General features: G+C 47.8%; 1 protein-coding gene across 3 annotated transcripts in view; it reads left to right on the top strand.

Annotated features, from left to right (window-relative positions):
- Positions 1–13,758, top strand: part of MICAL2 (microtubule associated monooxygenase, calponin and LIM domain containing 2) — a 121,229-nt gene that overhangs the window by 81,268 nt on the left and 26,203 nt on the right. For all 3 annotated transcript variants that reach the window (XM_064512983.1, XM_064512984.1, XM_064512985.1), the window contains 3 exons: positions 3,048–3,240; positions 7,555–7,709; positions 10,072–10,146. In XM_064512983.1, coding sequence (XP_064369053.1) covers positions 3,048–3,240; positions 7,555–7,709; positions 10,072–10,146 — 423 coding nt within the window. The remainder of the gene's footprint in view (positions 1–3,047; positions 3,241–7,554; positions 7,710–10,071; positions 10,147–13,758) is intronic.

Genomic DNA, 13,758 nt, shown 5'->3' with positions numbered 1-13,758 from the left:
TTTTTATATCAGATCACTTTCATCTCTCTCTCTCTTTGTTCCTCTTTTGAAATGAACGGCAGCTCGGGCAGATTCCAGCTGATAGCCGACCGGGTTTGTTTGCCTTGCTGTGGAAGTGCAGGTAATAGTTAACAGCAGGGCTGCACATCTGGGGGGTATCCAGCCTTCTTTCTGAGTTGGCCGTGCTTTTCATTCGCAGCGTTCACATGAGCGCACCCGCGGCTTGTCGCCGCTCCTCGCCCTTGTTTCGTACCGCTTCGGCATTGATGTGTTGCCTTGGCGAGGCTGAAGCGCTCGGTGGTGCCGCGTTTTGCCCCGCCGGCGGCAGCCAGGGGTGCGCGGGGTGCTGCTCTGTGCCGTGCTGCCCGACCGCGGCGGCCATGCAGGGCTGCCTTAAGGAGAGACCTCTCAAATCGTATGTCAAAGTGCAAATATTGATCAAGTAAATTAGTGTGTGTGTGGGGGGGGTCTGCAGGATTCAAAAAAGGAGAGAGCGCCCAAGATACCTTTAAAAAAGTCATAGAAATGTAACTTTCTGTAAAGACGATGGTGCCTCAGGCACAGCGTGGCCCAGACGGCATCCTGAGGTCCTTCCCCAGCCCTGTTTCTCTTATGTCTTTGGTGTTTTAAAAGCTGGATGTGTAAAGGGCTATTGCAAAAACTGGAAATCTGTCCATATTCAGAAACGGCGCTGGCAATCGTGTTAGGTATTCTGTCTGTCCCTCTGTGGCTTTTTATGCTTTACAGCTGCATTTCTGTTAGTCATAAAAATGTTTTCTCCTCTTTCCTGTTACTGTGTGTGGGAAAAATCCATTAATATGGAGGAAATACAAAATGCAAATGGCAAAACTGACTATTCGACAGACAGTTCCCTGAACAAATTGTGGGTGCTGAAGTAACAAATCTCGGCCGCTGGCAGTAATCTCAGGCTTTGCTTGTGCAGTCACAGGTACAAAGTTTACACACGGAGCATGGCAATCTTTGCTTTGGTTTTGTTTGCTCTCATTTTCATGTAAACGCAGTATCTTTTATGGAGCAAGTTACCTTGCGCTGTGAAGGACTTGTAGTTTATCGGTTCGGCTTATCATACTTCCTTTTACTTTGCTCCTGGAGAGTGGCAGTGGCGTGAGCAGATCTGCGCCAGCTCTGGGGACGAGGGGGTCGTTCCCGTGAAGATTTCGCCCGGGTCCTTGTCCGCGAGAGGGACTTCTGCAGTGGCTGGGGACGGGGAAAACTGCCCTGCACCCGGGGCCGCTGGGCCGCCCTGGGCAGGCAGGCAGGCAGCGGTCTGCGCCTCCCCGGAGAGACGGGGTGTCAGGGCACAATTTCAGCCGGGAGCATCTTGTTCTTCAGAAGCAAGAAGCCTCTCCTTTTTCCTGTTTGGTTTCTTGTCTGTAAAAGTAGAATAATTTAAAAAAATCTCTTGCCAGCGATGAAGCGGTCAGAGTTTTCAAGCCGTGAAAATATATTGGCTTTATGGAGCATGAAAAACCTGAGTTCAGCACAGCCCTTTGCTAAGTGTGAGAGGCTTTGCTGCTTTGGAAATGGGAAGTCAGTGAGACTACTATAAAAATCACTGCTAAACCATTTTATTCAGTCTGTGAGCACAAGTAAGGGAACTTAGTCTGGTCAAAGCAAGAGTTGTATTTGTAAAGCATTTTTCCGTAATATGGATAGGACTTTAGTACAAAAAATAACTGAAGGAAGTGCACAAGCTAAGAACATCAGTTCTCTTTTTCTGGGGGAGGCTGGAAGCAACTTAAATCATTCAAAATCGTGCAAAAGGCACGGCTGTGCCGTCACCGCTGGTTTTGGTGCGCGTAGTGCACGGCTCAGCAGAAGTGGCACCAGAGGGAGGCGGTGACGGAGGGGCCGAGCAACGCACCAAGGTGGGAGCTCAACCTCAGCGCGGCGCAGGACGCGCCCCCGGTGCCAGCTGTATCCGTGCCCGGCTGCGAGCGCGCGTACGAGCAAAGAGGAGCTGCAAACACCGACTGCATTAAATCTCAGTGACGAATCCCTTTGCTTGGGTCACACTTGCTCTCAGCTGGTTTGTTTTCTGCGTTCGAGCTGTGCAAGTGCTGAATGTTTGAGTTAAAAACCCTTGCAAGGTGGAAGGGAGGAAACGAGTGAATTCCTGCCGTGCATGGCGGAGCTGCAGGTTAAAGAGGAGTTTGCTTAATAGATGTTTCATAGATAGTTTGCTTTAACAGATGAGACAGCATGTCCCAGGTCTGATACCCCCCCCCCCACTTTTGCAGGTGTAAATTAGAAGGAACAGTGTTAAGTTAAATATGGCAAAAGCCCCGTGCAGTGGGAGGTGAGCCAAGCAAGGCCGTGCTCGCTTACCTGTGCGTTTGCCCATCCTGCTGGAGCGTGGTGGGACTGGCCCCGCTGGTACCTTTGTGCTTTGCTTGTGCAGGGCAGGTTGTGGGTGGATGAGGCTGCCTGTAAGGAAGTTAAGGATTTAACCGGGGAGATGATCACCTCCCTCTGTGTCCGTCTGCATCACCTGGCACGTGCTCAGGGACTGGGGCTTCGTTCGTCTTTCCTCCTGCCTGAGTGCAAAGTCCAGGGATCGTGCTGTTTAACTGCTGTTGTGTTTCTTCTTTTTCCAGCCCAGTGCTTGTGTTTTGCCATAAACATGTAAAAATAACCTAAGCTTGCAATACGAGGCGGAAGTTTTAGCCGCCCAGACAAGCTCGGTCCACCCGCTCGCTGCTGCGTGCAGCTGCAGCAAGGGCCTGAGGAGACACTGCAAGCCGTCGCTCGTGCAGCTCGCACGTGGCTCTTCGCGGCGGTTAGCCGTCCCGCCCAGTGGCCGTCCCACCAAGCAAAGCCAAGAGCGGGTCCTTGTACAAGCTCAGGCCACCCCTAACGCTGCAGTGGCCTCCTGCCCGAGCCGGCAAGGACCTCCCAGCGGCGTCCCAGAAACGCTGGCAGCAGCCGCCAAGGGCCCTCTGGGCCCCGGCACGCTGCGTCTTTCCACCACCTCCATCGCTTGGACTCGCCTTAATGCCGTGTTATCGCCTTTGTGCTCTTTCTAGGCTGGTGCTGGCAGGCGGCGGAGGAGCCCACCTCCCCGAAGAAGGCCAAGAGCGTCCCCGGGCGCCGCGGCGCGGACGGCTGCCTCGCGGTCCCCTGCCCCGACTGGGCCCCCGTGAGGGTCATCCCCGAGGAAGAGATGGCCGAGCACAACCTTCTCGCTATTCGAGTCATGGTAACCAGCGATGCGAGCAGGTACTTCCACGTACAGATAAGCCTGTTTTTCTTTTTTTAAAAAAAAAAAAAAAAAAGTCATCCTGGCTTTCTCTGGAATGTTAAGCAAAAATATATCGAAGTATAATACAAAATATACTCACAAGTGGGAGAAAAAAAGAAAAAAAACCTCAGAAAAACTATTTTTCTTTATCGCAGCCATAAATCCCACCAGACACATGACTCACTTTTGCAGGAAATCTTCAAACATTCACATCCCACACAGCGGCCTGAGTCAGAGAAAGAAACATTTCCCTGAACAGTCCAAGTTCAGCTATTTGTTAAAAAATAAATAAAAGACAGTGCTGAGGTTAGAGCAGTGGGTATGTTACGGCCAAAGGTGCATCCTGTGACGTGGCCACCTCCTGCCTGGGGTATCGGTGCACCGCTCCACACCCCAGTTGTGTTTCTGGCATTTCATGGCCTTCCCACTCCAAAGAGATTTGAAACCTGATGACCCTTGGAGAATTAGTGAGGGAAGTCTGCTTTCTATGTACAAATTAGAATATATTAGCTTTCTGGGCAGGATTCTGCAGGAGCTCATTCATCTTATAATAGAGGTTAGATTGATATCTTCCAAATAGAGCAGTTCTCCTTAGTGAGAACTAAAAAAAAAAAGAACCAAACACCCCCCCCCCAAAAAAAAAAAAAACCCACAACCCACTATTGCAAACACAGAGCTATTTGTGAGGAAGCTCATTCAAATTCCTGAAGTACTTTGAGCATCTGTTCATGGTGTTGCATATAGCTTGTTGAGAGTAATGCTTACAGAAAAGTAACTTTTTGCTCTCCCCTGCAGTCCTTTAAAATCACCTTTGTGCTCAGTCACGTGCACCTGGATGTTCTGCAAGGGAAAGGCTGAGTCAGTTCTGGGGTTTCTCTGTCCCGAGGGAAAGGGGAGCTCCGTGAGAGGTCGTGTGCCGGTTTGGTGGCCCCAGCTGCAGAGCGTGTGCTTGTAGCCCGCCCAGAGGCCCATGGTGCCTCCCCAGCGGGCCGGCGGCTCGCAGAGACCCGCGTCGGCGAACCCCTCTGATCTAGCGGATCGGCTCCTTTCGCTCCGGGCCGTATCGAGGCCTCTGGTTCGCGTCTAGCGAGCCGCGAGCGGGGCGGTGTTGCAGCTGTCATCGGGGCGGCTGGCGCCGGCTCCGCTGAGGTCAGCCTCCCGCGATGGCTTGGCTCGCTTGCCTTGCGTGCTGCGCCGGTCAGCTGGCAACCCCCGAAAAGGGGGCAAACGCAAGAGCGAGTGACAAATGACATGCCCAGGTCTGGCTGGGCCGCGCTCGTGAGACAGGAAAAACGACCAATGAGGTAAAACAGCTTTTTGGTTGAAGCCTGAGATACTTGTGACTAATGAGCACCTAGCAAGCCAGGATCAGAGGACAGGCCTCGTACTAGAGTACTTGCCAGCCAAGGGAAATAAACATTTTGTTCTTTAAAACAGAAGTAGATCAATCAATATTAATGGTATTTCTGTTTCTTTTGTGTGGCGCTCTGCCCAGTCTCAGTGTGGTATCTCACAATCCACAAATGATCTCAACTATCAAAGACTTAAAAAGTACGTATATATGTATATATATATTTATAATATATATGAAAAATAGTAGTCTTTTGCACTTTGTTTGCTGAGTCCAAACTCTCTTCAGAATCAGACCAGGTGCTCAGGTAAAAAAAAAAAAAAAAACAATCTGCCACCGCTGATCCTCTACCCTTTCCATGCTGGTGTTAAGGGTTGTTCAAAACGGTGGGTGTTGAAACCGAGGGTTGTGCTTCAGGCCCGATGTCTCAGGGAGCACCAGAGCTTCAGGAATAGTTATTCCTCACCCCTGTGGAGAGAGGGAGGAAAGTTCAGATATGTTCTTTTCAAAACATATGGGTAGCCTTCCCCAAATACTGAACAACATAGTTTGAAAGACACCTAAAAAGTCCATGTTAGTGGTGAAATTTAAGGCCCTGCTGAGTCAGTTCTGCTGAGGGACTGGATCTGAAGCTGCGTTTCCCTCATCCTTGGTAGGGAATTTGCTAATCACCAGATCTCCCAGCAGTGCTAATTTGATCTGGGTCAAGCAGGGGTACAGGACTGGCATTCGTGCTGCTTTAAACTCTCTGCAGGCAATATGTGGCCTGGTCAAGGGTTACAGCGATGCGGCCAGGCAGCACCTCACCCAGGTGCACAGTTAACGCCTCAGAAACTTTTTGGCCAATCTGAACCAACCAAAGTGACCTTGTTTGAGTGACTGCTGCGTGGCCGCGGTTCGCAGCCAAGGCCTTTCCTTGAGCACTTCTTCCTCCCCTCTCCATAGGGTTGTATCTTATGGCTCTTATAATAAATCTTTACTTTCTACAAGGCAGCATTATTTAAACATGAAGGAGCTTTCTCCTGTCACGCCAATAGGACTACTCACTGCATAAGCTTCTCTCTTTAAGGTAGAGCTATTCATCACCACAATGTATGAATTAGGTTAGCGTTATTGTTTGCATTAAAAATGGGCCGAGTCAGCTGGTGGCCTACTTATTTATGACAGTGGGCACATAGTCACGTTGGAAGGCCTGAAAGTACATGCTTCCCCCAGTCGTCCTTCAGAGACGAAAGAAATCCCACAATTATTGATGAAAAGACTATAATCACCCCAGGTCATTTTTCTGCCCAATGGCAAGATCACAGTGTATATGTCACTCTGGATAGATGTTTGTCCAGCATATTTTTAATTATGTTTAAGGGAGGAGGTTCCAAACTTTGTCTCTGCTCAGTTGTGGTACTTTGCTGTCCTTGCTGTTAAAGAGACTTCCAATGGCTTGCTGAAATTAGAAGAGCGTGTGTGTGTATGTTTTTTGTTTGTTTTTTAATAGATACCGTTTGCATGTTTGAAGACTGTTCATATATCCGCTCTCAGTCTTCTCGCCTCTAGACTAAGGTCTACAGTTTTTTCCAACCTCTTTTCCGAGTGCTGTTTCCTAGGCCTCTGGCCGTTCCCACGGCTCTCCTCCGTGCTCTCTCCTTAGCCGCGTCCCTCCTGACCGGCAGTGCCCAGAAATGGGTTCAGGACTGCAGCTGAGGGGCACTCAGGGTCAAGCACAGCCACAAAATTACTTAGTGCACCTTTCAGTTGAATGAAAATGGGAATGTTGGCTTTTCAATTTAGAAATTGCTGGAATAAGTATAGATGGTTTCAGCTCAGCACCAAGCACAAGGTGATCTGTTATCTCAGGCTCTGAAATGGGTGATTCTGCGCAGTTTCTCATTTCTGGGATAGGTTCCCCCAGACTGCTGAATGCAGTGAGAGCTCTGCATCCCTGCAGCATTTCCTTACCTGCCTCGTCTCTGTTTTCTGCCTTTAGCAGCGCGCTGGGTGCTTGGCAGTCGGCTGCTGTTGGCTGCACGAAGGGGGAGTTATTCCCAGCTCCCAGCCGGACGATGAGGCAAGATGCAGCAATAACCACGCTGAATTCTCGCGTGAAGCCTGCTGGGGAGTGGGGGCCGGCTCCCCGGTGGGTTGGGGCTGGCCTGCGCTCGGCCGTGCCTGGCACGCTCCCCCTGAAAGGCAGCGCCGAGCTGGCGCTGCTGCGTGGCCGCAGACCAGCCCGCCTCAAAAAAGCTGTCTGGCAAAACAGCCGGGGCCTCCTGAATCTCCGTGGACAAGCAGACGTGCTGAAACCCTGCTTTTCCATTTTACACCATCTTTTAAGCTAAAATTTTCTGGGCAAAATGTCAGGTTAAAACCAGGGAGGTGTTAGTGTTTCACCCTAATAAGTATCAGACTGCATTTATCAGTCACCCAAGAGCCTGTCCTCCTGCCAGTTCCTTACTGCATGCAATTCTGTTTTCTAAATCTGTAAGCAGGAAAAAGGTGAAAAGTACAGAATATTGACTATTGCGCCTTGCTTCTAGGCTGATTACTGCTCTGGAAGTGCCTGTATTTCCCTTTCTTCATATTGATATAGTCCTGCAGGAAGATGAGCTCGTCCGTGTTGACAGGATGCTGTTGTTATTCGAAGCAAGTCTCTCTTATTGGCAGTTTGATTTCAGGAGCTGAATCAGGTTAGCAGAAATCTCATGGGAAGATAGGTACCTCAGGTGTGTAGCATGTACAGCAAATTGCAGTCTTGTAACAAAATGAAAAACCAAAACAAGGACGCGGGGTCTGGCAGCAGAGCGTCTGTACACGTGACGCCCACCGCTGCCAGGGCTGGTGCCGGTCGCTGTATTAGAGGTGAACGGGTGCCTATGTGCCGTGTGCTTTCTGAAATGTCACACTTTCTGTCCCTCTGTCTCTCCCTCCCTTTTTTTTTCTTTTGCAGCTCTGAGCTGGAGCCCGATGTCAGCGGCGACTGGTCGAGCTCGGAGGTGGGCGAAGGGCCCACAGCCCCTGCGAGCCCCGTGGGAAAGGGGGCCGCGCTGGTCGGCACCTCGGCCGAGGCGGAGGAAAGCCGTAAAACGTCCAAGGTCACTGATGGTAAGCAACGTCCCGACCTGGGGCGCTCTGATGACACAGCCCAAAGTCGGTGTTTCCGAGGGAGGTTTCGGAGTGGAGGCTGCTGCTGGTGTTATTGGCCTCCGCTGCCTCCGCTCCCGGGGATTTCTGCCCACTCGGTGCTGTAGCGCCCTGGACAGGCTCCTTCCTTGCTTCTTTGCTGATCTCTTGCATCCTAAGACTGGAGCTCATTTGGGTCTGGTTGAATTAAAACGCTCTGCAGAAATACTTGTTTCAGACCCCCGCTGAGCAGTTTGTTTCTCAGAAATGTGCAGTCTCATGACCACCAGACCAGTATCTGCTTTGCACGGCTACCCTGAAACAGGCAGCGTTTTGCTAACACCAGGTCATCTGGAGTGGTTCTGCCCTGGGCTTAACTTGCAGGGGTGTGATGAATATTTTCCTGGTGATAAAGCTTTTGAGCATTATTGCCAGCCTATGCAATATGTGCGGTGTTGCCTAAGCAAGAGTAATTTTGGGAAGCACTGGAGAGCTCCGCTCAGTTCAGTTTATATTTAGATCAATAGCAGATGGAAATTTGCTTATTCACAGGAAAGGCTATAACTAGTGGGGAGGCAGCAAGAGGTTTAGGAGCAGTGTGCCTCCAGATGGAAGCTCCTTTCTGGAGTTTGAGAGAGTCAGCACTGAAAGACATGCTGCAAACAGGGCCAAAGAGGAGCACTTGCAGGAGGGGAAGCAAAGACTATCATGTTTTACGACTACGTAGTGATGTTTTGAAGCTATAGTGAATCTTTTGTTTCAGAAAGCTCCTTCAGAGCTTTGCCAGGCTCTGGCTCTGTTGTTTTTTTTCCCCATGTGAAATGCCCAGGTCCTTCGATTTGTCCTCACACAAACTGCCTTGGTCTGTGTTTTGGGCAATGCTGAGATGTTGCTGAAAGGGCTGTTGTACAGAGCTGACCTGTTCTTCCCTCGTGCAAGGTGCCTTCTGCCAGGCTGGGCTTTAGCAGCGAAAGAACTCCTGAAAAATAATTTTGCTGAAAGTAAAAAGCCACTGGCATTCATCTCTTCCCATTTCCCACCCACCGCCCCCACATCTATATATGCATTTTTATTCCAAACAGAAAAGAGGGGATTTTATACACTTGTTTAAAATGGCCTTTGAATAAAGAGGCTTTGTTTTGTGCAAAAAGGGACAACAACAGACCCCACAAAGCGTGCCCAGCAGCACGTGACCCCATGGGGTGACTGAAGTATTTTATTCTTTTTCTTCCGTAGCTTCATGTTATCCCCACCGCCAGCTGCTAAAGTCCCCTTGCTCTCCACCATGCCAGGCGGGTTATCCAGATCCCTTCGCAAGCGTCTGGTCTCTTAGCTCTGCATCCTCCCGCAGCTGCCTAATAGCATCCCTGACTAGTTTTTTCTCCTGCGCCTGTCCATTCTCCTGTCCGTCTGTCTCCTTCCCCTTCTGCTCTTGCTGGTTTACCTGAGAACAGAGACAATGTCCTTTGGGGGATAAGTGAGAAGAATTAACTCTTTTTTGGGTATCTCTGCTACAATATGCCTACTTGAACATTTATTTTTAGGGGCTGGAGCGTGGGAAGGATTGCTTTATTTTTAAAAACACATAAGCAAAACCAAAAATAATTTATTGTCCTGGATTCTGCTTTTGTCCTTTTCGCAATGATGCTGCAGACGTATGAGAAAACACGACCACAATAGAAATGACGCAAACAGGACAGAGAGGCTCCTGTGACATAAGCGATTCGCTAGAAGTTATTTTTAAGCCGAGCATCAGACAAGATGATCTTCCTTGCCCTGACCTCAGAATTCATTCCCCAGGACTTTGAGCTCCGTGGCTGGCACTTGTTGAGGAGTGTTGCCATCTTGTGGTTAAACAACCAGGGCTTTAGATGCACCTATGTCAAGTGGCAGCTGAAGGGGAATTCAGAATTTTGCATGGGGAAATAAATTAATGGAGCAAGTCCTGTTATCCTATTTTTTGTGATCTCATGATAGAGCCTCTGGCAGTATATGACCCTTTAGGTGAATGAGAAGCAGAGAATGAAGGCAGAAGTTTTATGTCACTTTAATACCCCTTTAGGTCTGTGCCTTCTTAGGACTTTCTTTCCCAGGGGGTATCACGGCCACAGGTGGAGTCGGGCTGGGGCGGTCTGGTTCGCAGGGGCTGGCGCTGCCCAAGTCAGGGCCTCCGCAGGCCGCTTTGGGCACGGAGATATTCCTGGTGGTGCTATTGCTGTCCGACGTTTCCTCCAACACTGTTATGCGAAGGCTGGTTCCCGCTTTCTTCTTTTTTTTCCTCCTATATTTGCTTAATTAGTTTTGCTATATTAGCTGACAATGTCTCTTTTCTCTTCCTGTCCAGCACTGCAGAGAGCCAACAGTTTTCACTCCTCTGCATTAAACAAGTATCAGAATTGGAGGAGAAAAATCCAAACGAGTGAGTAAAGCCTGAGGAGTAGTTATATCTTCTGTTTGTACCATGTCCTCTTTTCCTTTCTCTCAGATTCCTATTTCCTCTCTTTCTTTCCAAGTTTTGTATAGTTGAGTCATTAGAAGAGGAAATGGAGATCTAAAATGCAACAAATACTTCTTTTTCCATTTTCTTTTCCTGAAAAGAGCAAATTCCCTTCTTGCATGATTATCCCCCTGGTTATTGCCTATTGTTATGCTGAATAAGGTCATCCATATATCTGTGTTTAATATTTACCATGTTTTCTATTTTGCTGTGTAACACCCAGAGAACAAGCCATTAAGTATATCCGTCAGTGACTCTATGACAAATTAACAACTCCCTATGATTTGATCTCTTCTATAGAGAAGACACAAACTAATTACAGTGCAAGGCTGTATTCACTTTTATGTGAGCCCTGCAATTTGAACACGCCTGCCCCAAGCCACCTTGAAGTTCAGAGAGGAGACAGGGCAGCGAGGAGAGGCTGCAGGAGGGACCCAGGACCACCGGGTGCCGAGTATTTCTCTTTTTCTTGGTCAAATGGGCAGAAACCCGTCAGGTTTCATTTAACTTCTTTTCCTCCCTCGTCACTGATTGCTTTTGATGAGGCTCAGCTTATAGATAGGTATAAGAGATAGATAAAATATTTTGAGCATCATGTTAGAAATTTTCCTGGAGGTGCCAATTTAAATGTGCTCTAACACTTCTTTTTCACCTTTTTTTAAACTGAAAGGGGAAAGGATACTAATAGCTATCCCAAGCGACGACCTGGTGAAAAAGAGTATTACTAGTTCTGCTCCTCTGACAGTTTCACTTCATTCAGGCTGACGGGTCCCTGTCCGTGGGACTCTAGCAGTAATGGAGTGGTTGAGCAGGCTTGGTCCGTGCTGGCTTCGCTTCGGGAACGCAGCGTGGGCGCCCGAACTCCTCGCGGTGGGGCTGCACCCCAGGCCTCTGCCTCTGAGGGTCCAGCCGCTCGCTGTGAGCCTCACTGGCTGCTAAGACTATTTTTCACCAGCATATCGCTTGGGATGGCTGTTAGCGCACAGGGCTGCCCGGGCGCAGAGCCACCCGCGGCGCCAGCAGCGGAGATGCTTTTAGAAAAGTCACTGTTGCATGTGCATCAGGCTCAGGGCTGCCTCTGAGCACTGCAGACCATCTGGGGATGGGTTTAAACATCATGCCGTGGTTTCAGCAGAGGCTTGAAGTTATAATCTTGCCGTAATTGATCCAGGTTTGAAAAAGAAAGGCAGAGGAAAGAAGAGAAGATTGGGAGTAACTCCTAATTTCAACTCATTTTCAGCTTGTTCTCAGCAAGTATCTTACTTGGTTAAATGTTTGCCAATTGATTTTTTTTTTTCCCTTCATTTTATTAAAATCTTCCATGTGCTCCAGAAGATCTCTAGAGGGAGCTAAAGGTCTTTAGGAGGGTAGTCACAAACTACATGAATTTGTCAGAACCTCAAGTGTGCTGTTAAAACGAGGTGCAAAGTACTGTCAGCATATGCTGGGAGCAGGATGAAGGCATTTTTTGCTTTCTGGGAGGAACTCTGGAAGGCTTTGTTGCTATATATAATCCACTTAATATTTGGTTACAAGAATTCATATGATCGTCAGTCACTGAAGAAAAATCTGTCTCCTTTTCAGACTTATTTCCCTAAACGCATATGTTTCATGAATAGCACTAGATACAGAGCCAGGAAATCAGTGTCATTTTTGTATTGGCTGAAAGTCAGAGCAAGATATTACTCTTCAAAACCTTTAATCCCCTCTCTCTCAGTCACAGAGAATTTTACACTTTTAAGTTGTTAATTGTTGGTCATCACAAACAGCTTTTGTGCCAGGAAGATTTTGATAATGCCCTAAGGAATTAAGGAAAAAAAAAACATGTTTTGAATGTGTGAAGCTGCAAATACATGTTCAGAGTCTTGATGGGAATGAATCGGTGCATCTCTCTGAAAGCCAGCAAACTGTGACTTTACACTAACTGATGTTGTATGTGCAGGCCTGGTCTTTGTAGCTGACACACATCCCGGAGGGTTTCAGTGGGAAGCAGTTTTTCCCTACTGGCATGTGCAATTCTCCTATAGACTCCTGAGCTGTGGGATTTAAGCCTTTACCAGCATTACGGTTGTCGCTGCTGAAGTGGCTGGATTTCCCATCAGTGTGCTGAGCAATAGTATTTGTCCATGTTAGGAAGCAAAGTGCTTTAGTGGACCAGACTAAAGCCACCTGGTTCATTTATACAGGTAACGGTATATTTTTTTAATTTGAATTCTGGATTCTCTTATTTTCCTGTGGCTCGATTTGCTATAAGGAAATCCAAATTGCACAGAGGAAAAAAACCCAATTTCCTCTGTTACATGTAGGTCTCACCTGGATGCTGCTTCTCTCCCTGGTTTCACTATCAGCGCCCAGGAGAGCTCTCACTTGCAGAGCCAAGAGCAAGGCCCTGGGCAGGACAATTTCAGGAGCTGCAGGAGGATTTTTATCAGCAAGGAACAGAGTTACATGCCCCAGATTAATTACAACAAAAGATGAATTACAAAGTATTTATTATTTGAATTACAGTAAACCTTAGAAACTTGTAGAGTGCCAGAGCTCCCCAGTGTTAGCAGAGCACTCTGTGTGTCGGGGAGGAAGATCACGGCACTGCAGACCGCTTCGGAAATGTCACAAGTGGGAAAGAAAGCACCAGAGTGAGGGGTTGCTTTCACATTAGGGAATGAGAATTGGAGTAGAGATAGGCCGTGAAAATGAAGATGGAGTATCTCAGTTTTGATCCTGTTTTCTTAGAGGACCATTATGGGACTCAATGTGGTATCTGAAATTATTTGAAGATTTTGTTGTTTTGGGTTGGGTTTTTTTGCTGCAAATTTCATGCTAAAATATTTAGAAAGCAGGAACAGGAGCAGATCAGAATTGTGGTATCCCTCTTACCTGGGTAAGAAAAATTGGATGTGTCTCAGTTCAGCCTCTTTTTGCTGGTTCCTGCTGGAGGTCTCTTGATGAACATCACATTCCTTAGTTCTTAACATAACAAATTTCATCAAGATTGGAAACAAACAGGTGAGATACTGAGATAAAAGGAAACTTGGCCTCTTTTCCTTTTCTGAAGTCCACACGCAAGAACTGCAGGTCGTTTTCCTGGTTCCCAGCACCCTCATGTACTCTGTCTCTGATGTGTGGCTTTTGCTCTTACATAGCTTTTAATCTCCATATAGAAGAACCAGAGTTTGCACTGTGAACCTTTTTGGGTTTTAGAGCTAATAATTGCGTTTTGGAGTTGATACTTCTTCTATAAATATACTTGCCATGTTAAAGCTTGGCATGGTAATATCTTGGCTCAGGAATATTTTTGCTTTTTTCCAAGATGATTTATTCTGTTAGTTTCACATGTGTGCAAATATTAGCAAGCTCTGCTGACTCTGTTCAGGTACAAGTTACCTACCTACTCTTTCTTGCAGCGCATCTAAGTTTGTCTGTACTAGTTTTGGTTCAAGGCTTTTAGCAATTAATTAACTCGCTTGATTGTGGAAGTCTGCTAGTCATTAGTGTGGCTTATCACGGAGGCTGTAAGATTAATTCTGGCCTTGC

Source organism: Dromaius novaehollandiae, chromosome 5 (assembly GCF_036370855.1).
Source record: "Dromaius novaehollandiae isolate bDroNov1 chromosome 5, bDroNov1.hap1, whole genome shotgun sequence".
Classification (NCBI taxonomy): Eukaryota; Metazoa; Chordata; class Aves; order Casuariiformes; family Dromaiidae; genus Dromaius; species Dromaius novaehollandiae.
This window is presented reverse-complemented; position numbering and strand designations above follow the sequence as displayed.